The sequence below is a fragment of the Symphodus melops genome (assembly GCF_947650265.1).
Source record: "Symphodus melops genome assembly, chromosome: 21".
NCBI classification, from domain to species: Eukaryota; Metazoa; Chordata; class Actinopteri; order Labriformes; family Labridae; genus Symphodus; species Symphodus melops.
The window spans coordinates 4,001,493-4,025,489 of record NC_136711.1 but is presented as its reverse complement, the minus strand read 5'-3'; the positions used below and the strand labels follow the sequence as shown (position 1 = coordinate 4,025,489).

The window sequence follows — 23,997 nt, the reverse complement described above, 5'->3', positions numbered from 1 at the left end:
GTGTGTGTGTGTGTGTGGGGTTGGGGGGGGGGGGGGGTTTGAGGCTGAAAATGACTGCAATGCAAACAACATTTACAAAAAAGCCAAGTGCAAAAGGGGAAGAGAATAATGCAGAAGAATATGGTGGTGTTTCCGTCACCATGGTGAACACAGTTAGAAGGAGACAAATACAAAAAACATTTTGTTCCATTGGACGCTTTGAGCTAAAAAAGAAATCTTTTCATCCCCTTTGTTTTGTTTCTTGAGAAATGTGGAGCACATCACAACATTTCCACCATGTTACCAACACATGTTGAGCAGATGCCTTTCTGTGGTAGCCCAGCACAGTGTTCAGCTCTATTAACACAATTACCTAATGTCATTTATATAAGTCATGACTTTACTGGGTAACACGTCTGAGTCTAGAGACGTAATATTAAAGCTGTAAATGTTGATATTTTAAACTTTGTGATACAGTGAATGTTGGTGCTCAAAATGATGAACCAACATTTTCCACTTTGCAGCTCGATTGATTATTTTAACACCTTTGAGCCCCAAATGGGCAATTTACAACTTTAACTTTTTGGCTCAGTCTTAAGACTTCCATCATCTTTTAGTCAAAGAAGGCAGATGTTATCATTTAAAAAAAAACTGAAGTTCAGCACTACTGTATCTGTCCTGCTTTGAGAAAGCAGATAGTCTTATGCTTCACTCAGTAGTTAGCAGAGACACACAAAAACAGCGCTCAAAGGTGGTGAATAATTGACCCATAGAACCCCCCTGCAAAACAAAACAGCTGCTTTAAAGTACAATATATTTGACCATTAAACAGTTTGCTAACTTGTTCACATTCCTCTTTATATTAAACTGCCATTTTCATGTTTGTGTACTCAACAACATGCACATCTGAAGTGTAAGAGAAAAAATCTTAGCACAGCCAAAAAAAACACACACTACAATGGTTTCTAGACCTAAAAGGTTCGATGGGAACAAAGGGCTCACAGGTCTTGCTTGATGTATTTGAATGTTCACGATTCACAGAAAAACACATATTTCCTGGAATTTAGACGGACAGTCTTGGAAACATGTCTTAATCCTCGACATGTTTAGAAGTAATCAGCTGTAAAAAAAAACGTAAATCTCAGTGGATCAACGTGCTTTAAAAGGCTTTGACGTGGCATTAGAAAGATGTCCTGTAAACTGTGTGTATGCTGGAGAAAGAGATGAGACAATAAAGAAGAATAAGCATCGATTCATCCCTTCCCTTCTTTCCCCTCTGCACCATGAGAACATTGATCATTTCTGAGCGCATGAGGCACAAAGCACACACCAGCAGGGAGGATGTCAACACAATTGATTTCTATAAATTATATATGATCATCAGATTGCAATGCCCTGTTGGCCTGAGCAGAATAAAGCCTTTTTGTATTTGTGAAAAAAAAAAAAACAAACAGGAAATCTTCAGTTTTGTCAGCGTGTCTTCTTTTTTCTATGCCGATAAGACATGCGCTTTCTTTCAGTCTCGATATCGTCACCTGGTTCATCATGATATCAAATGCAACACTGACCTTCCACCCAGCATCGTTCTTTTATCTGACAGCTGGTGTAATCTTCTGATTAAATGTTGTCAAAAAAGATTCACAGTGCGCCATGAAATCTATTTTTCCACAGCTGATGTCATGAGGACAATATGAGTAACACGGTCGGGGCAACTATAAAGCCGCCGTCCTCTCCCTTTAAAACATGTCCTTGACTGAGCTCAGGTTACACACATTTACTCAGAAGGATCCAGTCGGCCAGCCAGTCACTCAGAGAGTCAGACAGTCCCATGTGGTCCTATTATCCCAGCTCAAAAGCCTCTGCTTTTCTATTGGTTTGGAGACACACAATAAGTCCTTCCAGAGGAGCTCTGAAATGGAAGCAGGGATCCCTGTCACCTGAGGGCTTTAAGTGTGTGTGTGTGTGTGTGTGTGTGTTATTCCCCCTCCACTGTCTCTATTTTATCTGCTTTCTGTTATTATTTGTGCCTGCTGCCTCTGTGCGCCCCTTCTCCCCCTTCATCCCGAGGCAAGCAGCCTGGGGCAGACTTGTGTGTGTGTTCATGGCTGAAGAGGCTGGCAGAGCACGTGTGTGCATACAGCATACAGAATGAGGGATAACACAGGCTTCTATTAGGAGGAGAATAAAAACACGAGCCGTAGATTTAAATCAAGCAGAATCAACCCCTTTAGACCTGGACTGTCTGCCCAATTTTTCTCTGCTTGTGTATGCATTCAAAATGTCTTATATGTGTGTGTGATTGTGTGTTCACAGCCAGGTCCAAGAGCATGGTGATGGGTGAGGTGTCGCGGGGCTCCTGCCGGCCTGCCTCCCCCAGCCTGCAGGAGGGGGCTCTGAAGGCCGGCTGGCTGAAGAAGCAGCGAAGCATCATGAAGAACTGGCAGCTCCGCTGGTTTGTGCTGCGCTCCGATCAGCTGTTTTTCTACAAAGACGAAGAGGAAACCAAACCACAGGTGAAACTTCAGCCACGGGTTTAATACACTGACAAGAGGGGGAGAATCAAGCCGAGCTGAGTCCCTATTCTTATAGGCGTGTGTGATTTCATTTACACAATTAAATGACAGTGTTTTATCTTCATGCCCCGCGGTGCAGCTTTACTCCCTGGAGTACTGCTTTTTCACAGTATAATGAGTGAGACTGTGGGGAGGCACTGATCCAATACCAGTGTTTAATTAATGAACTGCATGCTTCACTGTGTGGAAGAGACTGGGATCATAAGCCTGCTTTGTGGAACAAAAAATAAAGGGTCTTTGCTGGGGTTGCAAGTATTACAGCAGAAATTGTTGGCACCGCATGCACTCGTTACCAAATAGCTAACGCTTGAGCTTCCTGACGTCGGCTAGCTTAGGCTAAGCTAACCATGGTTGGGCCTTGTTAGTATTTGGATGGGAGACCACGCTGGAGTACCAGGTGCAGTCTGTCTCAGCAGCAGTCCACATGTCAAAGTGTCAAAGTGTCCGTTGGAAAGACTCCTGGCAGCACATGTGGTGTTTGAATGTTTATGGATGGGATGAGTGAATACTGATGGGCACTTCACATCCCAGCCAACGTGTGTGTATGTGAATGTGTGAATCTGAAATGTAGTGTAAAAGTGCATTACATGGTTTGAAGACCGGAAAAGCACAGAATACATAAAGTCTGTTCATCATTTACCTTATTCTTCCTGTGAGCATGTTGGGTGTTGGACACAGATACAAAGTTATGTGCGCACACAGACCTGTGGAAATGGAACGCTGTCTTCGTGTTAGTATCATCGATATCAGATCAGGCAATCCGAGTACGAGTTAAAGAGATATCCCTGTTCATTCCCTATCAGATAGCACTTAACCTGATTACAGGTCTATTCTGTGTGGTAAGTTCATAATCCTGGTTAAAAAGGAACTCCACCGTTTTTACTAATCCATGTCTCATATCATCTTGAGCACTTCACTCTATGTGAAAAAGACAGATGAAATTGTTTTCGACACTAGGGGGAGCTGCACAAAAATGACTAAAAGTAACTGAAGTCGACTGACAAGGGACAGTAGTGTTAGTGGATTTTGTGCAAATAGTATCTGACTCTGCAATGGTCCTCAGTCCGTTGTTTGAAAACTGTTCGCATGTGGAGTGTGTTTTTGTCTTTAATGCTGCCATGGCATCTGTGGACTGTTGCTAAATTGTTTCACTTGAGAGGGTCATCTATGATGCTTGCTGAGATGAAAATGCCAGGGCTTCTTTAGGTCGAGGAAAATCAGTTATAACTGAACCAGCTGCAACACCTGTGGGTTTGCAGTTTACCTGGATAACACCAAGGAGATTGTCAGCCGTCTGTCCTAGTTGGACCATCGGTCCAAGAGTTCACTTCAACATAGTATGTTTCCTTAATGTCTGATCATATTGAAAAATCATTTCCTGATTTCATTCAGGAGATATGTTGAACTTTTCAGTATAAAAATACTATGAAATAATAATTATGAGTATATCTCATAATTCACTCTTGTGCTTTTTCAAGGTTACATCCTCCGTCCACAGTTCTCTATTAACTGGTTATGCTTGATAATACTGCTTATTATTAAGAACATGAAGAAATGTTGTAAAGAACACTGCAGTCATTCATATTTTTAATGCATTAGTACAAAGAGCATGTGAAGCCTGGTTTCCTCCTCCATTAGAGCACAGTTATAAAACACATTTACAGAGTTAAACCTTTAATCAATCACAGCACATCTCTGAGGGGGAATTCTTCAGTGGCCAGGTGCTGACTCACATCTCCCCGTTAGGATCACACGGGAAACGGCTGCTGGCCTGAAATGACCTCGAACACACGCACACGCACACACAGCCACTGTCACATGAACAACCGTGCATTAGTTTGTCATTGCAGCTGACAGGATTACAAAGTCCTAACATGAGGCGATGATGTAATCCAACAACAAAAGACAGCAGGGGTAGGCCTCACACACACACACACACACACACACACACACACACACACGCACACACTCGTAAATACACACAACCTTTCAAGCACAATAATCATCACTTTACATTCCTGGCTGAAATCTTGACACTTTTATTGATTTCTTCAGTCTTCACTCTGCACGACTGCTGTTCATTGAATACAGACAGCAGCAGTCTGTCAGTAGGCACGTACACACACGCACACACACGCGCGCGCACACACACACACACACACACACACACAGAATGACGTGTTCATTTTTTGCTCCCCCCGTTCTGTGAGCTGACTGAAGGCTTTGACAGACTCTCTTTAATCAGACTTTGCCAATACCCATCCAGTCAGCATTGATTTGCAACTCCCTAAAGATTCAAGTCACACACATGGCTGAAGCACACACACACACAGCTGAAGCACACAATACACACACACACACACACACACACGCACACCCCAGTTGGATGTGTGAGAAAGTGTCAATCCGTTTTTTGTTTCTCCCTCTCATCTTCTAATCGATCGGAAATTCGAGGCTCGCCGCGGGAGGTGGGGGTTCCACAGGAGGGAGGAGGTGTGTAGGCAAATCCCATCAAGATGGAAAGATGTGATAATTGGTTGAAGGAAAGGCAATACAGAAGAATGATCTATGAAGGTTTTTTTTTTCCTTTCATCATATGAGGTTTATCCACTCTGAACAAATGGACTTCGGTTTTTGGACAATGGATTCCCACTGGTGGGGGACTGGGGGGGGGGGGGGGGGGTTGTCAGTGCTTCCAATGCCAAATCAGTTTCAGAACCAATGCATATTTCTATGTATTAGAATTTAAAGAGAAATAGGGTAACGCTTTTGTGAATCCCCTTCAAAGCGTTCGCATTGATCAAACGAAGCTGACAAGAACCTGCAGGGAGGAGAGCTACATGAAACTGATGGTAGCAGCCTCACTCTCCATCAATGCATGTCCACAGCTCCTGTTTGAGCATGTGTGGGATTTGAATCTACGAAGCACGTCTCCCAATAACAGAGTGTAAAACAGATTTTCCCTCAGGGTTTAATTATTTCAACAACAAAAAAAAAAAAAGTGCACTTTTTGTATGTTCTTAACTCTACAAGTGCTTTTACCTTTTATGCAACATGTTACAATCACATGACGTCACGCACCAATGGCAGAGGTTGCTATGCAAAGGGCCCAATCAACAGAACAATACTCACATGCAGGATGCTAACGTGTTAGCGGGAGCTCTTCAGGGTTCAGTGTCTCACCCCAAAGACCCTTCAACATGAGACTGCAGGAGCCAGGGGTTCAAACCTCTACCATTGAGTTTTCCATTAAGAGCGATCCCTTTACACTCTATGATTGGTCAGTAGTCAAAGACAGTATTGGTTTGTACAGTTTTGTATGTAAAGCAATTTATTGTATTTAATCTATAATGGGTCTTTAAAGCAAATTCGAATCAGATTTTCAACTCTGCCCCTGACTTGTTGTTTGACTACTGTGTGTGTGACTTTGCCTACATTTTTAATGATGCCTCAGTGCATTAGTCTGGTTGTGTCAGTGGTTCACTTCTGCTCTTTTGACTGGGATCCAGCATCAGAACAGATTTGTATGTAGGCGAGCAGCTGGCGAGAGGCTCGGTCAGAGCTTCACTGATTGTGTTTAACAAAAGGAGTGTGAGGTGATTATGGGTCTCAATTTAAGGTCTTTGCACACGGTACTAATCAATACCAGAGGGTATCATGTGTGGGCTTTGGCACAGGTGAAGGAGTTGGCCGGTTGGAGACAGAAGTAAGAGTGAGTCTTTAGGGTCCAAGCTGGCGCTCCAGGTCCTGGATGAAGATTGGCATTTATGAGTAAGCCGGGTTAAACTGGGCGTGTCCACATCTGGTTTCGTTGGTTAAAGCGATCCTGCACGCAATGCAGTGCAGTTTCATTTCATTTTGATTGCAACAAAACGTCCGCTCTTCATCAAATGTTGATGTCTGTCCTACTTTTTCAGCGTGCGCTTTATGGCTGTGTGATTTGTGTTCTCAGGTTACGTGTTGCCGCTTCTTTTTCATTCAGCCCCCGCCAGCTACTCGTGTTATTCCGAGCACATAGGACCCCTGGGAGTCCCCCCCACCCCCATCCCCATCCCACCCCCTGGGTTACTGCCCTGCCCTTGTGCTCCATCCATCTACAGCTCCCACCCCTTCCATTTGTTGCCATGGCGACTAATGTTGGCAACAGCCTGGCCCTCTGGTTGAAGTGATTTGGCAGACTCTCCCCCCCCCACACCCCCGTTTGATGGAGGGTGCCAGCGTGCAGATTAACGGGGGCCGACCTGCAGACGCTGGCATGTCTTCACAGCTTACTTTGGACCCGGCTCTAAATGGGTATTGATCTAGATAATGTATTCTGATAATCTGTGCAGGTCCCTGTTCAATCACAGGAGGAGCTGCTTAAAATTTTAAAAGAGGCTTTAATAGGCATGGATGAGGGGATAAGATGAGACGGGGGCTGAAAGGAGTCGAAGAGGAGATCAGAGTGGAATGTTGAATATTGCGATGTGATTCACATTGTGATAGTTTGCTGCTGATTCAACTGCAGGTCTGCACCAGGGTATTAATTGATTGATTAATCACTGTACCTCAATCATCCCTTTATTCTAGGACTATGCACCGTCATCCCATGGCTCTCTACATCAGAGCCTATAACATTTAACCGAATTAAATCCTCAGATGGCAGAGAAGCTTTAAGCAACACATTGACAAGAATAAATGCAGAAAAATAAATTACCAAAAATCTTTAATAATACCAGAGAAAAGAAGTCATTTCCTCAAAGATATTCAATACAAACCATGAAAAACCAACCATGGTTCAGGAAATGAATCTTTTTCTTATCCCTGATGCTTCAGTGAAAAGATAACGAGTCATCTTCATTGCCGTCACTCTAATACTGAATATTGCATGCTCTCTCTCTCTCTGTGTGTTTCAGGGCTGTATACCTCTGCAGGGATGCCAGGTCAACGAGCTCACAGCTAACCCAGATGAACCAGGAAGACACCTTTTTGAGATTGTACCAGGTAAAACTTTTTAACTATTGAATTGAATTTGTTCTATTGAATTCCAAAAAATGTCTTCATTTTTGTGCAAACTTCATTTTATTTCTCCACATATATCATCCTGAACTTCTCCAAAAACACTTTTAAAACCACATGAATTTCAGTTGTTCATGTTTTATATTGCCGTGGACTAACAATGGTTTTAATGCTCCCCAAAGCAAAAAGTCTGCTTTTCTGTTTCATCTCAACACTTTTCTCGTCTGCTTGGATTATCTTGCACAACTTGAAAACTTTTATATCTGTGTTTTTATCGATATTGAAGAATAAGTCTGTTAAATTAATTCAGAGTTTGATCAAATGTATTCTGAAAAGGTTTAGTAACTAATAGTCATTGTAGAAAACATTACAATGCCTAATGGTGCCTACCAAACACTTCACAAAGGTTTATACTACGTTTAAACAAGCACATCACATGGATTGTATTGTTATATGTAGAGAAGTTCAGAAGTGATGTTTGCATATCACTACACTGATCAATTCATAACAAATGTTATCTCAAGACATTTTACAAAAAGCAGGTCAAACACCTTACTCTGTTATATTATCGACAAAGACCCAACATTAATCCATCATGAGCTCGGCACTGAGCAACATTTAAGTTACAGAGGCAAGAAAAAAAGAGGCCGAAATCTCAAGCAGAAGCAGAATCAAGAGAACGGTCAGTCGCTCAGAGCTTCTCTGCTTGTGTTCAACAAAAGGAGTGTGAGCTGTTTATGGGCCTCGATTTAAAAGCCTATATATGCTCACGGTACTCATCAACATCAGAGTGTGTAACGTGCGGTTAAACTGTCCACATCTCTTCTTGCTGGTTGAAGGCGTCCTGCAGTTACATTTCATTTTGGTTGCACCAAAACCTGAGTTTATCAAATTTTGATTTCTATCCGACTTTTTCAGCGTGCACGTTATGGCTGTGTGATTTGTGTTCAGGTTGTTGCCGCTTCTTATTCATTTAGCCCCCGCCAGCTACTTGTGTTATTCCGAGCACATAGGGAGTCCTAGGAGTTAGACCTTGCTCTTTGTTATATTATCTAGAAAAGACCGTCCATCATGAGCAGTAAACAACATTTAGCAAAGTCACAGTGGCAAAAAAAAAAAAACTTCCTGGAAGGGGAAGAAACCTCGAGCAGAACCGGAGTCCTGATGAGCTGCGCCTGACAAAACGGGATAGGGAGTTGCAGACCACACTGTCTGTGGAGCAGCACTGAGACATCAGTCTGCCACTGAACACTCTGTCCTCTGATTGGTTAAAGTGCTGTGCAGAGGGCGGTGAATGTTGTCAATGATGGAGAGGAGTTTGAAGAAAATACTTCCTTTATGAGGCAGATACCAGACTTATGATGAACAGCCATCTGCAGAACTTGACGGGCTTGGAAAGCGGGATGGGGGAGATGCAGTAGAAGGACAGAGCCACAACAACATTGAACGAGACAGATTCAAAGCTACAACGTCAGTATGAAAATAGCAACAACTAAGTATGCTAATTATAGAGGTTAACGTTGAGCAGCTCACTCTAATATTTATTATAATTATAATAAATGTCTCCTGTCCATAGATCTGTGCTCAACAGACAGTCTTGTCATTTCCTGGTTGCTATTCTGTTTTCAGACAGCAGGGGGAGCTAGTAGCCCAGGATTAGCTGCTTCAGCGGTCCCTCTCTCAAACGATGTGACCTCAGAGCGAGACACATGTCAGGAGCCAGGATTGCATTTTGAGCTCCATCAAAGAAGTACCATGAAGCAAACAGAAAACTAAATGGTCTCTCCATCATGTCAAGCTGCTGTGAGCCTGTAGATCTCAGGACTGTTAGTGAGCAGGTCATGCTTCATGTGTTACTGAGGGATTGCCTCAGGCTGAACACTCTGACCTCACACACTCTTTTTACTGCTTGTACTGTGTTTCTATGTGTGCACATGTGATGTTTTTTTTAAGTGTTGAAGCGTGGAGGCTTATTGGGAGAAAAGTCTCTCTAAGTGGAAGATGTAAGGTGGTTTAATGTCTTGATGACAAACGTCACAATCATTGGCTGCAGATGGATGAATCGTCTCCACCTCTTTTGGATCTTTTGCAAAACTGAAGCCGTAATACCTGACATCTTGTTCAGGTGGTGACATCATTTCCCGGCGGAGTCTGCACAATAGAGATCGGATGGTGGAGCTGCAGTACTCGTGTCAAATGCATTTGATGTGTATAATTTTTTTAAGAGTATGACACATGTTTCATCTGTTTACATGGCGGAGGCGGGCTTCAGTTTCGGGGAGCTGTCACTTCATCCATCTTTTCTTCAGTATATGGTCACAAACAATCAAGTAGTACAATCAAAACTGCAAGTCAGTGGTGGTTCAGTAAATCCCTCCAGCTTGACAAATTAATCCGTCTCTCTGGGAGTGTTTGCTCAGAGCTCCTTCCTTGTGTTTAGAATGGCCCACAGGCTTGTGAGTCTCTGTGTGTTTTGTTTATGGCCGGTCAACATAGCAGAAGGGTGAGAACCTCGGTCAGTTTCTATGCACAGGCCTGCTGGCCCTGAGGGACATGAAGGAGAGGGAAGAGGAGAATGCAGAGGAAGTAAAGAAAGACCTGATGAAGACATTAGAGCTTTATATAACATTGTAAGGGATGATGTTTCCTTGTGAACTTCAACAGTAAGAGTCTGATTTATCTTCCAGTATGTTCTAAGTTGATCAAGGTTCTTTTTTTGTTCCGATGCTGTATGTCTTCTGTTTACACACCATAATAGATTTGTTAACTCCCAGGGGGAGAAACACACGTTTCTGTGCTTCTCCTCCAACCTTTAAAAACGATCGTTCGGCGCACCATGGAGAAGCCTCCGCAGTGTCTCCCTGTAGTCACATTGTCGAGAGATAAAGACAGTGCTGCTTCTTTGAATGCGTTTCCCATTTAAAAAAAACAAAAAACCTTATCAATGGTGTGCTGATAGCCTAGTGGTTATGACGAGTGCCCGATTTATGGAGATAAAAGTCAAATCTGACCTTGACCCTTTGCTGCAACTGCAAGTCATCCCTTACTCTCTCCTCGAACATTTCCTGTCTCTCTCTCAAAATCCCCCATCCCCAAAAAAAGAAATCCTAGACACCTAAGTTGACGAATTCAAAGTAATATCCACCTTATACAACAAACATTTTACATTTTAACTGTCCTCTTTAGTGGTTTTTATTTAATTTTTTTTAAAGTAAATTAAGTTATTTTTCCATGGTTTAGTTAATGTTACCTTTAATCTACCAGAAGTTCTTTACTTTATTTAAAAATAAAAGCAGGGTTGAAGTAAGTGAGTTATTCTGAATGCAATACGACAATTCTAAATAAAAGACAAACTGTTTTTGTTTTTAAATGTGAAATACTTGGATTTCAAACAGTTGATTAAAAACTTCTGTAATGCTGCCAGTAATTGAAATTAAACATTTTATTTGTTGGACCCCAGTATAGAGCAATAACAACTTTATCCTCTCCTGATATATTGTACGAATTCACTTTGCATTGAGTTACAAGTCATTTTAAACAGGCTCGGGATTCCTCCCGTTTCTTAAAACAGTTATATCTGCTGATTTTGTCCTTGGTATAGCAGATCTTTATTGAACTGTACTGAGAAAAAAAAAAACACCAATCACCTGATGTGTAAACTGTTTGGAGGAGAAACATGAGAAAGCTCAGCCAGCTTGAGCAAAACACTCATTAAGAATAAACTCAATAAACACAGATGCTCTTTCAAACACATGCTTTCACTCTTCTGTGCTTCTTCCAGTCCTTAAAGAAAAGACAATAATGAGTCTTTCCTGTAAGATACTTAATGACATCTCAGCCATTCTTTGTCAAAAGAGAACACTGGGTCTTAAGAGTATTTGAACTTTCCACTCATCTTAAGTCACAACTATCTTACATGGCTGTCATTTGTCCTTAGCACACCATTTCTTTTTGACAATCCTTTTAAGTACTCATTTCTTGCCAAATGAAAGGCTTAAGGGCTCAAAGTATTTAAAATTTCAGAGCAAAAGCAGAAAACAGTTTGGTGAAACTGTGCTTCATCTACAGTACTTTATGTCAAGGCAGGAGCATAACATACAGTATATAAGATGCACTATTAATCAAACTGATAAACTGATAAATATTGATAAACCCTTGAGATAATTCTTTTCAAAATGGACTTGTTGGATAGTCTTTTTGATATGAGGTGATGTGCATGCTCTCGCGAACTCTGGTGCGGACCAAAGAGCCGAACTCTGATTGATTCCAAGAAGCAAAGTGCAAAGGCGATCTGAGCCAAACAAGGGAGATGAAGCAAAAAGAAGTGCATTGTGGGTTAAATTTGGCTGGAAACTTTAGAATAAACTGTCAAATAACTTTGACGAGCATGGCTAACATTAGCATTGCCAACAACAGCAGGTTAAAACAGCAAGGTTTTGGGAGACCAAACCGTACTGGCGCCTGTGACTGGCATTGCCACGGTTCGCTCTCTGTTTTGTAGATTATTGATGATTATTGTTTCACTATATGTGATCTTTGCAGCCCAGATGACAAATGGAAGTGTCCTGGCTTTACTAACCTATGATCGGGACTCTTTATTTCGTATCAAAGAGTCATTGGAGGACATGTTTCATACCTGGGACCGTTACAAACAGGCATTTCTGCCTCCGTTTGAAATCGATCCCGTCTCACCTGACTACTTGGTGCTGTATCGGGTGCCGGGTAGGACCCGCAGGAGATCCAGAAAAAGGGGCTCTCGGTCCGGTATCCAAGTGAAGCGAGGGCGTGCTGCGGCTGCCGGGGGCTCCGTCGGTTCCTGCGCCGGATTCCTCTCCTCGACGTGTGCGCCAGCGTGTCCTCGCTGCCGCCTGCCCGCACTTCAACAACTGTCCTGGACCCTTCACAGTGCTGGAGCCATGGTCAGGGGTTTTCATCGCCATCGCCTATTTCCGTGTTTATGCCGGCTTTTCTAGCGTGGACCAGCTGGAGCTCACGTGACTGCTGGATGTGCCTTCGTCCAGTCCCGCTCCGCAACACGGACACTACCTCCGAGACGTCAATCCACGTCGGCCTATTGGATGCTCGTTCAATGTGACTCCGACACTTTCAAGAGTCAACTGGGGACGTTTTTATTTGTCCAGGCTTTTGGTTGGTCTCTTTTAGGGCTGCTATGGTCTCTGTACTGTCTGTTTGTTGCTTGTGATGTTTTAAACCCTGTTTGTGAAGCACTTTGTGGCCCCTGCCTGCGAAAAGTGCTATATAAATAAATTTTACTTTACTTTACTTACTTTACTTTAACGTCCACATACCTGCTTCGGTTTACCTCCATTTTATGAATCAAAATAATGTCAACTACGCCGTGCTACAGGATGCTATTTTTCCACTGTCCTGCTGTTTACTTCAGGATCATAGCACAGCATTTGGCCGGATAGCAGCAGCCACTAAACAGAGCTACAGTGACAACTAGTGACGAGGGGCTACGATAATTTGGCAGGCTGTGGTGCGCTTCACAAAATGCAATAATAAAGCAAATCAATGTAAATGCAACAAGTAACAACTTCACCCCTCAATGTGTCCTCCAAACTTCATGTGAAAGTGAGCTAAATCTAAGGTCAGAAATGAAAAGACTGGGTTTCTTTTACTTCAGTTTTGCTTTGTCCATGGACACAGTGGCCTTGTCCTTCAGAGAAGACAAAGAGCCTTTGCTGTTCACCTCATGTCATTGACTCATAGTGTGTTATTTGTTAGACAGTGTGATGCGTGTGTCTGTGCCAGAGGGTGAATCCATCATGTTTCTTGTGAAGGTATGGAGCACCTGGCCCTGTTGCAAAAGAGTAATGGATACAAGATGGATAAAAGCTGCAGGATGCCAAACCTCCAAAACCCACACACGGTTAAAAGAGGTGAAGTAATTGTCTAGAGTACATGTCTATATCCTTACTGTGGATAAACACACATAGCTTATGTTAACAGAAGCCGATTAAAGTTGACTCATGGTATCATCAGAATCAGTGGCATTCTTTTTTAAAGGGGATTTGATGATTTCAGGGACAGAAGATTTGCAATATTTAACAAAGATTTTATTTAAAATCACACAATCCCAGGCTCAGAGTTGGTGGAGAAATCTTATTATGTCAATTAATCCTTCAAACACATCCAGTTTAACCAAGCAGTCAGTTTTGGGGGTTTTTTTCATTCAAAAGCGACACCAAACTGAGGCAGCGTCTCCTTGTAATTTCCTCCTGGCATTTGAGTAAAATAAAAGAAGCAGTCTAGCATGATTGCAATTAAAGAATTGGACTCCCACCATGGTTTTTATCTGTATTTACTGCAGACAGAGCCAACAGTGCACGCAAACAAAGCCGATTCTCCAGTCATGTGCCTCAGGCTGATTCAAGCTTGTCTTAAACCCTGTAGGCATGAAGGCAATGTGCAAATAACTGAATATTTTTCTTTTAATTCTTTGTATTTAATGACTGAGTCAAGGATATAAGCCCTCTGCTGTGGTAGTGTGAAGCCATTCGGCCATCTCGAAAATAACACAAACACACACACACACACACACACACACAGAACACACTTGTGCCTGTGCAAACATGACAACTTCTGCTCATTTGTTATACTGTAGTGGACTAACTGTTTAGGGAGCACACAGTTAGTCAGGACATGCATGAACAGAGACAGAACGACCACATTAGAGCTCAAGGGTCCATCGAGTTAGTGCGACCATTACTCTTTAGATTCTGTCTCATTAACAAAACTACATTGGTCATTAGGTACGGTATATTGGATCTAATATACATCGAGGTTTTCATGGATTGAAAAACATTTGGCAAGAGACAAGAGGTTATTCTGTTTAAGGACAGGGTAAAACCACAACATGGTCGTGAGCACTACATTGTGCGATTGGTGTTCCTGTGAAGCTGCAATACTAATGTATGCCACATTCTCTACTTGTTAGTGTACACGTAACCATGGCCACTGAAACAATGCATATTTTTTTATACTTTATTTAACCTGGAAGAGAAACTCATCGAGATTAAAAATCTGTTTTTCAAGAGTGTCCTGGACATTTTACGCTGGAGTTGGAGCTGATGAGTACAGTATTAAGCATGTTCATTCTGCATTTATTGCAAAGAAGAAAAAAAGGAGACATCAGAAGAGGTGGAATCTCTGGCAGCTGATTAGTTGAGTCAGATGGCCGCACCAAAAATGTTGTAAAAGCAGGAAATACGATACTATTCAATCACAGGACTTTCAGCCGGCTTTGATTGGCTGAATAGTCACATTTTAGAAATAGGTGAATGTCAGGTGTGTTTACAGGGATACGCCAATACAGCATATGCTTTGGCATTCCACACAGAAGTATAAATCAAGCTTTAGGTGATAAGATTGATATCACGTTTAAGTCTGTACCATCAATATTTAGCACACTAAAGCTTAGCTTAGCATGAAGATTGGAAACGGGCAAAAACATGTTTGTGTGAAGAGAGTATAGTGTTATTAATATGAATTCATGAGTTAGGAAAGTGTCTTTTTTTTCTCTCGACAGTCCCAGGTTAAAAAATTCCTCCGTCTTACTGTTTTTGTACAAAACACAGCTAAAAGCACACAGGTTAGCTTCATGTGTTTCATTGTGAGAGTATAGCAGTGTAAGTTGTTGTTGATCAACTGAATGACTTCAGAAGATTTTTTTGTACAGTAGTATTTTTTAATATATTCTGACAGTCGTGCTTTACCAACACACTGAGAGGCGACCAATCCTTCGCTCTAAACATGAGCAGTGTCACCTACTGTATATACTACTGTAGCCTAAATACAACAAATTCTGAGAATTACGTCCTCTGTGTTTTGTATACATCGAGGATGAAGGTGTTACACCAAAGCAAACATCACATATGTAAATCTTAACATGTTTGATTTACAGTATGAAGAAATGCATCATTTAATAATAAATGCTTTAAATATATCAATATGGTTTAATTATGCAAGATTACTGAGCTTTTTTTATTTTATCATCTGGGCTAAGTACAGTAAGTCTTTTAACTGTCATGTGATTATTTGTCTATCAAACAGAGAAAGCAGGACTGCCACACAATCCTATGAATTTAAAAGCAAACAAGAAGTGCCCCAAACAAGATGTGTATCTTCTGCTGGTGTTTGTGTAAAGTGCCTGTTCATATCTTCATCATTCAAGATCACTTGACCATATGTGTGTGTTTTAAGTGTGCACAATCCATGTTTTTTTGAAGAGAAGTGTTTCTCAGTAAAAGTCTTAAATGAAAAGATTATATTTTTTTAAGCAGACCTCATAGGAGCTTGTAACTCGAGGTAACATTTTCAGGAAAACAGACAAAGAGTCAGTCACTTTAGCAATCGCAGGATCTACCTAATCAAAATAAAAGGTTCTTACTCGCTGGTGACGGGTAGAAACTGCAGTGAGTAAAGCAGTCAGATGTAGGAAGACTTGGCAGAGAATGACGTGACCTTCAAACTGTTCAGCATGATCATGAAACGTATCTGACATATGGAAGAATCTAAAGTCTGTACTGCTGGTATCTCACAGACATTGATTGGCATTGTCTGTTTTCCCTCTCTGTGTATGCATTACGTTTGTTTGGCAAAGACTAGAGGACAGCCCATCACCCTGCTACTGCACACACACACACACACACACACACACACACACAGACACTCAGAAAGAGAGAGGGAAGGACACAGAAAGAGAGAGGGAGTCTTGTTATACTCCTCCTCAGGGATTTGCTTCTCCCCAGGGGGGCTGAGGGAAACAGACCTGCTGCCCACACTGCTGAATGAAAGAACCAGGAAGAAAAGAGTGAATGAATGGCCAGAGTAAATGAGTGAAGGGCAACGAGTGGGACTATAGTTCGACAGGTTTTGTTTGTGCTGGCATCGAGCATGCTTCACTGGCAGTTTCTAGCAATTGGAGATACCTGCTCACTGATCTGCTTCCAAGTGGACTTAGTGGTAACTGAGAAGGCGCTTCATGCTGCAGCTTTAGGCCAGAGCCAGTCCCAGCTCCAGGCTGCACCGCTCACTCAGACATGGGGCCAGTGTGCTGCAAGCCGGACAGACTGAAGAAGCAACATCTCCAAGGTAACAGGAAACAGATGATAGAGATTTGAGATGAGTGTAGCGCAGCGCTTGTGTGGGCTTTAGACAAAGATAACTCATATACGTTATGTTAAGAACAAACTGTTATTCATGGCTTTTTGCATAAAGATACTGTCTGCCAAAGTAGGAAAAAAAATTTCCTGCAAGATTTGCCATCTTTGGAGATTATTGCAATTTCAACTAAATCTGCTGTTAAAGGATTTTTTCCCCAACGGCTCAGGAAAGACACAGTTGGACAGCCGAGCGACTTTCTGTTCAAAGGTTTGCTTTGAAAGGTTTTTGGATGTGCTTTACAGTAGTAGAACGCTTGAATGTGAAACTGGATGAACTGCTGTCCACAATGAAGAAAAGTTGTGTATATCTTGTTGAATCATTTCTGACTACTAATTTAATGTAATATCACTTCTACATCAGGAAAGTCTTCCTGTCCTTGTGAGCAAATGTACACTTAAATTGCGCACAGTTAATGAAGTATGACAGGCGCAGTGGTGAGCTCAAGTAGTTGTGGTCGGAGCTTGTTGGCTAAGTGGTATAAAGAGTGTATTTATGGTTTAGTATAGGCTACCTCTATGGTCACTCCTTCCTTCCTTTGACAGGCAGCTATGATATGCATTTGTCATTGTCATCATTGACATTTTGTGTAATATGACAAATGACTTATTTTGTGTTTTTCTGGTCTTCTGTCACATTAAATTACTTTTACATTACATGTTACTGATGGCAGAGGCTGCTACCCAACAGTAACATTCCTTTCACCCACACACGCCTGCAACTGGTTTCTTCAAGGACAATTTGACATGTGGCTGCAGGAGCTGGGGGAATCAAACACCTAAAACTTTCCAATTTCAGAGACGATCGACTCTTCCACTGATTCAAAGCTTCCTGTCGATGTTTTACAAACGAAAGCTGCAATTAAGGTTCATGTGTTAAAACTGTTTTCTTTCATTTTTAAAACTGTGTTCGCTTAGTCTCCTAATCTTGTTTCCATCAGTTTTCTTAAAACTAATCTCATCCAGACTGTAATGACAACAAATATGGCACAATGATGTGTGATTCTGTGAAAGGGGTCTAATTAGCCAAATGAAACCTTAGATGTCTAATAGCTATTGTTGTCTTCAAATATCCCATTTCCTGAACATTCAGGTTCTTACGTATTCACTTGTTTGCTAACTCGCTCTGCTTGTTTCATAAATAATACTATTGATGTACAGCACAGAGGTTGTATATACATGCATCGGTAAAATTATTAATAGCATGGTCTAAGGGAAAATAAGAACACCAAAGCAACAGTGTTTAAACTGTTGCCTGGTAGATAAAGTGGAGATGGAAAATAAACAGTTTGATGAAATAACAACGTGTAGTTTATTTTATCATAAGGACCAGATACAGGGTGAAGCAGATAGCCACATCAAAGCTTGCCAATAACATTTTATGTCACATGTTTTTTTTTGCTAAACCATGCTAAGTTAGCTGTTCCCTGCTAATTTAGCATCTTCTCAAGTCTGATGACTGACTGTGTGGGTCGCTAACAATAGCCATTTGTAAACTCTAAATTAGTTAGTGTTGCCAACTGTTTGAGTTTTTGATCCAGTAGATCAACAGCTCCGCTATTTTAAGGCCTCTGTTCCTCCCCAGCAACAAATCTGAAGTCCCCTTCTGCTCGCACTTTGTACAATTTTGTACTTATCTCGAGCTGCAAGCGTAGTGTCCTGCATTGTTGTGTTAGCAGGCTAATGTTAGCACGCTTTAGTTAGCTCGAAGCTTCACATTGCATGTTAATTTACACTTAATGTCCATGATCTAAAAACGCTTACATCATCCAAATGTGCAGTGAGTATGTTAGTTTTATTTTCTCTAGTTCTTGACTGAAACTGATTTTATACAGAAGGGGAGGAGGTGGGCGTCAGTCCATGTGAGCATGACGTGAACACGGCTTCCACAACAACAGCGAGTAGGACTCGTGCTTCGCAGTCATTGTCAGGACTCAACGAGACATATACATCGGATATATTTTATATCTGCCATATGAGGTTGCAATTGCCTAATTGATTTGCCAACACAATTAACCTCTTGTTTTTCTTTTGTTAATTTGTGGGCCTTTTTGCATTTTTTATATAGGACAACTGAAGAGAGACAGGAAGTGTTTGGGCTGAGGTCTGATTTAAACCCATTGCATCGAGGAATATGGCATCTTCACCAACATAACCACCAGGCGATCAGCGCTTCATAATTACCCTCTTCTCTGAACATAAAATTATTTAAAACAGCTGATCACAACTTTTAGATTAGTTGGAGATTACTGACTAAGAAAACTGTTGCCTAGAAAACTGTGGCCAACTGAAGAGCATATATGAATTACACCACCTGACCCTCGTCTCATGCTAAACAGGTAGTTTATTTCTTTCTTGTTGACAGTTTACCAAGCTTGCATTATAACATCAGAAAAGGCTCTATGGATTATTTTGAGTTACCCTTTCTTCCCTGTCCTCATCTCACTTCACTTCTGCAGCATCTGAGAGTAGTGTGACATTAAAGGACTGATAATGTCTGCTTGTGAGTGCAGAATTAAAACTTGAGCTCTGAAATGTCAGGCACGCAAATAGCATTATCTTTCTGCACAGACGCAGTAAACATTCATCTTACCTTCAGGCTCAAATGTCAAACACTGTCTGGTGATTGCAAAGTGGAAATCGAAATTCATCACAGAGTATGGAAGAGAAAAAGTCAGTTAAAAGTGTCTTTGTAAAGCCTGTAGTCAGTGTTATCGTAATTGGCTCCCAGAGGGATCTTTGTACTCTGCATCCACCCAGGCTTGGATGTTCCAATAGTTTCGGTGTCTGTCGGCTAAGTTGGGATTGATATCAAGTGCCTCCGTGTGTGTGTGTGTGTGTGTGTGTGTGTGTGTGTGTGTGTGTGTGTGTGTGTGTGTGTGTGTGTGTGTGTGTGTGCGCGTCTGTTATCAGGCCATGATTCATTGAAGAGGAAGCATTGGATGTGGCGTGGCTCCTTGATGTCTCAGCCTCCTGTCTGTATTTCCCACAGACTTTAATTGGCCTCTTTCGCTGAGGGCAAATAGAAGCACTCATGTATTATCATTATATTAACCATTATTTTTCATGCAGACACTGAACATTCCCAACTTCAAATATCAGATAATGCTAAATCCTCCACTCACTCGTTCTATAAGACCCTGGAGCACAGCTGAAGACAGCCCTCAGTGTGTTGTTCATCACGGTAGTGTGAGTTTGCAAAGCTGGGTGACAATGGCCCTTAACTTTATGGCTCCACTGTTTATATTTGGGTTCCCTTCTCACAGCTTAATGACTGTGACAACAATGACTGTGACTGTGGCAGCACACCCTCCAACACTAATGGCTCAGACAAACGGGAAACAGATGACACATTTCCTGGAGAACAATAATCAGATGTGCGGCAGTCAAAGATCAAAATAGGCATTTACAATGTTGTTAATGTTGCATGTATATTTTTCTTCTGTAGTAAAATGTCAATCACTGTGATGCACACTAAACATCTTTCAGAATGCATTATAGTCCAAATGTTGCTGAATGAAATGAGAACTGATGCCATGATAACTAGAATAAAGTCCACATAAGAAGCATGCTTAATGGAATAACTGTCCCCTCTAGTGGAGAGTTACCTTCATGACACCTTCTTTTGCCTCAGTGTCAAATGTTCCTTCTTTTTTTTTTTAAATAACTGATGTGAGTTAATAATTTTATAATATATATATTACTTTTTTATTAGTTATAATATAGCTATTACACTTTTAAAACCACATTATTGACAGCAAAGTAGCAACCTGCTTAAAAATCACAGTCACTGTGTCGGCAGTACATTTAGAAACACAGAACAGCTGGTGACCTTTTAACTCTGTATTTCAAGTTGCCTCAAGTAACTCATAAAGCCTCCGTGTGATTCATGTTATTTAAACAACACACAGGGGACTGTTGCAACAATCTCAAAATAATAAAACCGTTAAAGACAATGAGTGGAGAGAGATTACATTGAATGTGGGAAAAAGCATCAGAGAATCTAGAGGGAAGCTTGTTCAATATCAAATGGTTTGCAGATATCACTTGATACCAACAAGACTTTGAAAGATGAGAATTGTCGAAAAAATGCAGAGTGTGAAAAACAGAGAAGTTACACATGTACACATGATATGGGGGAGAAACATGGTGTGGTTTTGGGATTATTGGGAAGTTGGCTTGGTGTCACTCTGAGAAAAGAAGATACGCTTCCACACTTAATGCGCCATTCAAGAAAGCGCGGGCATATTTTCATCTCTCTGCTGTTTTTGTATTCATAATGTGCATATAACAAACCCTTTTCTTGGTGTCCCATACACTGTTCCTTGGTGACAGGACAAAGGTATCTAATATATCTCGTAGCAAATTCAATATTTTTAAATATTGGGAACGCTGGGAACGCTGGGTGAAGGAATGAACTGAACAATGTCATAGACATACAGGCAAAATGTCAAACTGAAGTCAAAACAGAATGATAATGATTGCATATTTTTTGTGAATGAATATATTCACATTCATATAGTCACATATATTCTATACCATAAATGCCATGTAGCACCAAGAAATGCTGAACTGCTTCAAAATGTTTGTTTTGTTCTTTGTGGGGGGGTTTTTTTTATAAAAAAGAACACAAAATAGGATTAATGCTGTGACATTAACCCAAATTCTTGAATGTCTTACCTTTAAATGTTCTGGCAAAGGCATCCCTCTAAAGCCACAGCCTCAAACAAAGGGAGTACTTACTGCTGTAACAAATATCACTTAAAGACAAGATTATGAATTCAGTTTTGCACAGTCCAGTTATTGCACAAATTTAGATTATCTTCCATAATCCTAGATGATGAAGAACAAGAAAGGAAGTCAATGTATGGACCTGAAAGTGACGCTTACTCTATAGTTTATCTCTCCTCAGATGGTCTTACCTTCATCCTTCTTGTTTGTCCCTTTACTGTAGGTGGAACAGGAGACAAGGACCGAGCACCTATCAGCCATGAATCCTTCCTTCTCATGGCAAATTCCCAGACAGACATGGATGACTGGGTCAAGGCCATACGGCGGGTCATCTGGGCGCCGTTTGGAGGAGGTATACAGCCAAACCTTTAAGCAGCCTTTGAAACACAGGAAACATGATCACTTTAAAAAAAAACTTTTTACATTCCTATTTCAACCTCGAAGGAAGAGCGACAATTAAAACTCACTGCTGTTCTAATGCAAAGTTAGGGCTGTTATAGGCCTGCCTTAACTTCACATATAAGTAAATTCCCTTCAAGCACTGCCCAAACTGCTGCAAATATCTGATAATATTACAGTTCATTCAGTTTTGTGTCTACGTTATGCTGCATGGAGTTTCAAACTTAGGTTAAGTCATGACAAGCATCATCTACCCCCACTGTGTCTCATTTCATTAGCCTGGCATTAATTCTCACTCTGGTGTATAACTTCTTTACCTGTCAGGAAATGTGATCAGAGTCGGTTGTTAACATTTCCAGTTGACCTAAACATCAAAAGTAATATTTTAGGTTGCTTCTCTTTAGTTTCTTACCGTGATGAATATCAGCCCTTAGTTTAGCCTATAAACTCTGCCATGATTCCTTCATAAGCTCTTCATGCAGAGCAGGCACGTTGTTAATTCTCACCCCGTACTCTCTGGTCTGGATGTCTAACTAGTGTACTTGACAGGAGGCCAGAAATATAAGCAGGCCTGTCTGGGTGTGAACTGGGACATAAGGAGCAGCTGAACAGCATGGTGTCGGCTTACACAGACATATATATATATGTCACACATTTAGTCTCATCTGATGTTTCATTTTTTTCAATCAGTCAGGTTAAAGTTGAAATTGGGGACAAGGGTTGCAATGCCTGCTACTCGTTATTGTAAATTAAATTATTTGGTTTGATAGATAAATTTAATCCTTATTCTTTTTTATATTCAGGTTATATTAGCCATGTAATGCTTAATTAATTAGTAGACATTGTTAGAGAGAGGAGAGCCAATCCTCATGGGATTGAAATGGACACGGATAAGGTTGCCTAGAAAAATACATCCCTTGTTTTTCAAATAGTATAGGGAAGCATATCAACTTTTTCACATTTTGTGTTACTTCTAAAGTCACAAAGCTAAGACTTTGGGTTTTCTCAAAATAAATTAATATATTTTTTTTAAACCTAAAAGGTCAAGGCTCAAGACTTACTGCTACATCTAACCAGAGCATGTCTGTCTGTCAGAGTCGTTTCTGCCCCCTGGTGGCCATAATCGTGTTAATGCTGCTTTAATGAATTATGGTGTTATTTCACACCATAATTAATTGATGTGTGTGTGTGTGTGTGTGTGTGAGAGAGTATTGTAATTTATTCAGCAATTGTATGTACATCATACAATAACAAAATTACAGACAATTCAAAGAAGACAACTGTCATGTATAAAGTAGTGACTAAATAGCAACTACTTTTTTGAAAAAGTCTGCAATATGTAGGCTACTGTAGCTTTCTTCATAGTGATAATCTTTCAGCCACTCTCTTATGTCATTGGCTGTGCCCTTTTTCAGCCTCCCTCTCAGATTCACGGCTACAGGGTGTCTGTCTCTTGGTTCTCGGTCCAGAATAGATCTGTCGCTAATTTATAGACGTTGAGTCGTTAACAGCAGAGCGGTCACAACAGACTGACCCCCGTCAGCAGCCGACACAGTCTGCACTCCTCCCTCACCTTCAAACCGGAGCGTGTTTGACGCTGTGCAGAAGAAGTTAAGTCAATGTTGGAATAATCTACCAGTGGAGACAAATGCCTGAACCTGAATGGAAAAACTTGATGAGATGTGGGTTTGGGATTTATGAGAAACGCTCTCTACTGCTGTGTAGCTCCTGCTCGGTGAATTACTATGATTACAGCGAGCTTTCCTCCAACTGCGACTGCTGCAGCCAATCATCAGGTACCGTGACATTCATCCACTCATGAGCATATAGTGCAGCGAGTGCAACTGCGTCATTTCCAGATGGCAGTACTAATTCAAAGACTTCGTTATGTGTGTGTGTGTATTTGGTTTTTTAAGTGATCACTTTTTTTAAAGTGATCATGTTTCATGCATGTATACATACATTTATATGCATATACACAGTACGTAAATATATATACATGTATACACTATATACTGTGCGCATATATGTGTATGTATGCATGCGTTTATATGCATATATATACACAGTGTATACACATACACAGTGTATGCGGTGTATGTGTGTATATGTATATACACGTGTATGTATGT

At 41.1% G+C, this 23,997-nt stretch overlaps 1 protein-coding gene across 1 annotated transcript in view; it reads left to right on the top strand.

Moving 5' to 3' along the window:
- Positions 1–23,997, top strand: part of arhgap22b (Rho GTPase activating protein 22b) — a 43,479-nt gene that overhangs the window by 5,546 nt on the left and 13,936 nt on the right. Inside the window, exons 2-4 of the mRNA XM_079334493.1 lie at positions 2,293–2,492; positions 7,448–7,535; positions 21,690–21,818. Coding sequence (XP_079190619.1) covers positions 2,293–2,492; positions 7,448–7,535; positions 21,690–21,818 — 417 coding nt within the window. The remainder of the gene's footprint in view (positions 1–2,292; positions 2,493–7,447; positions 7,536–21,689; positions 21,819–23,997) is intronic.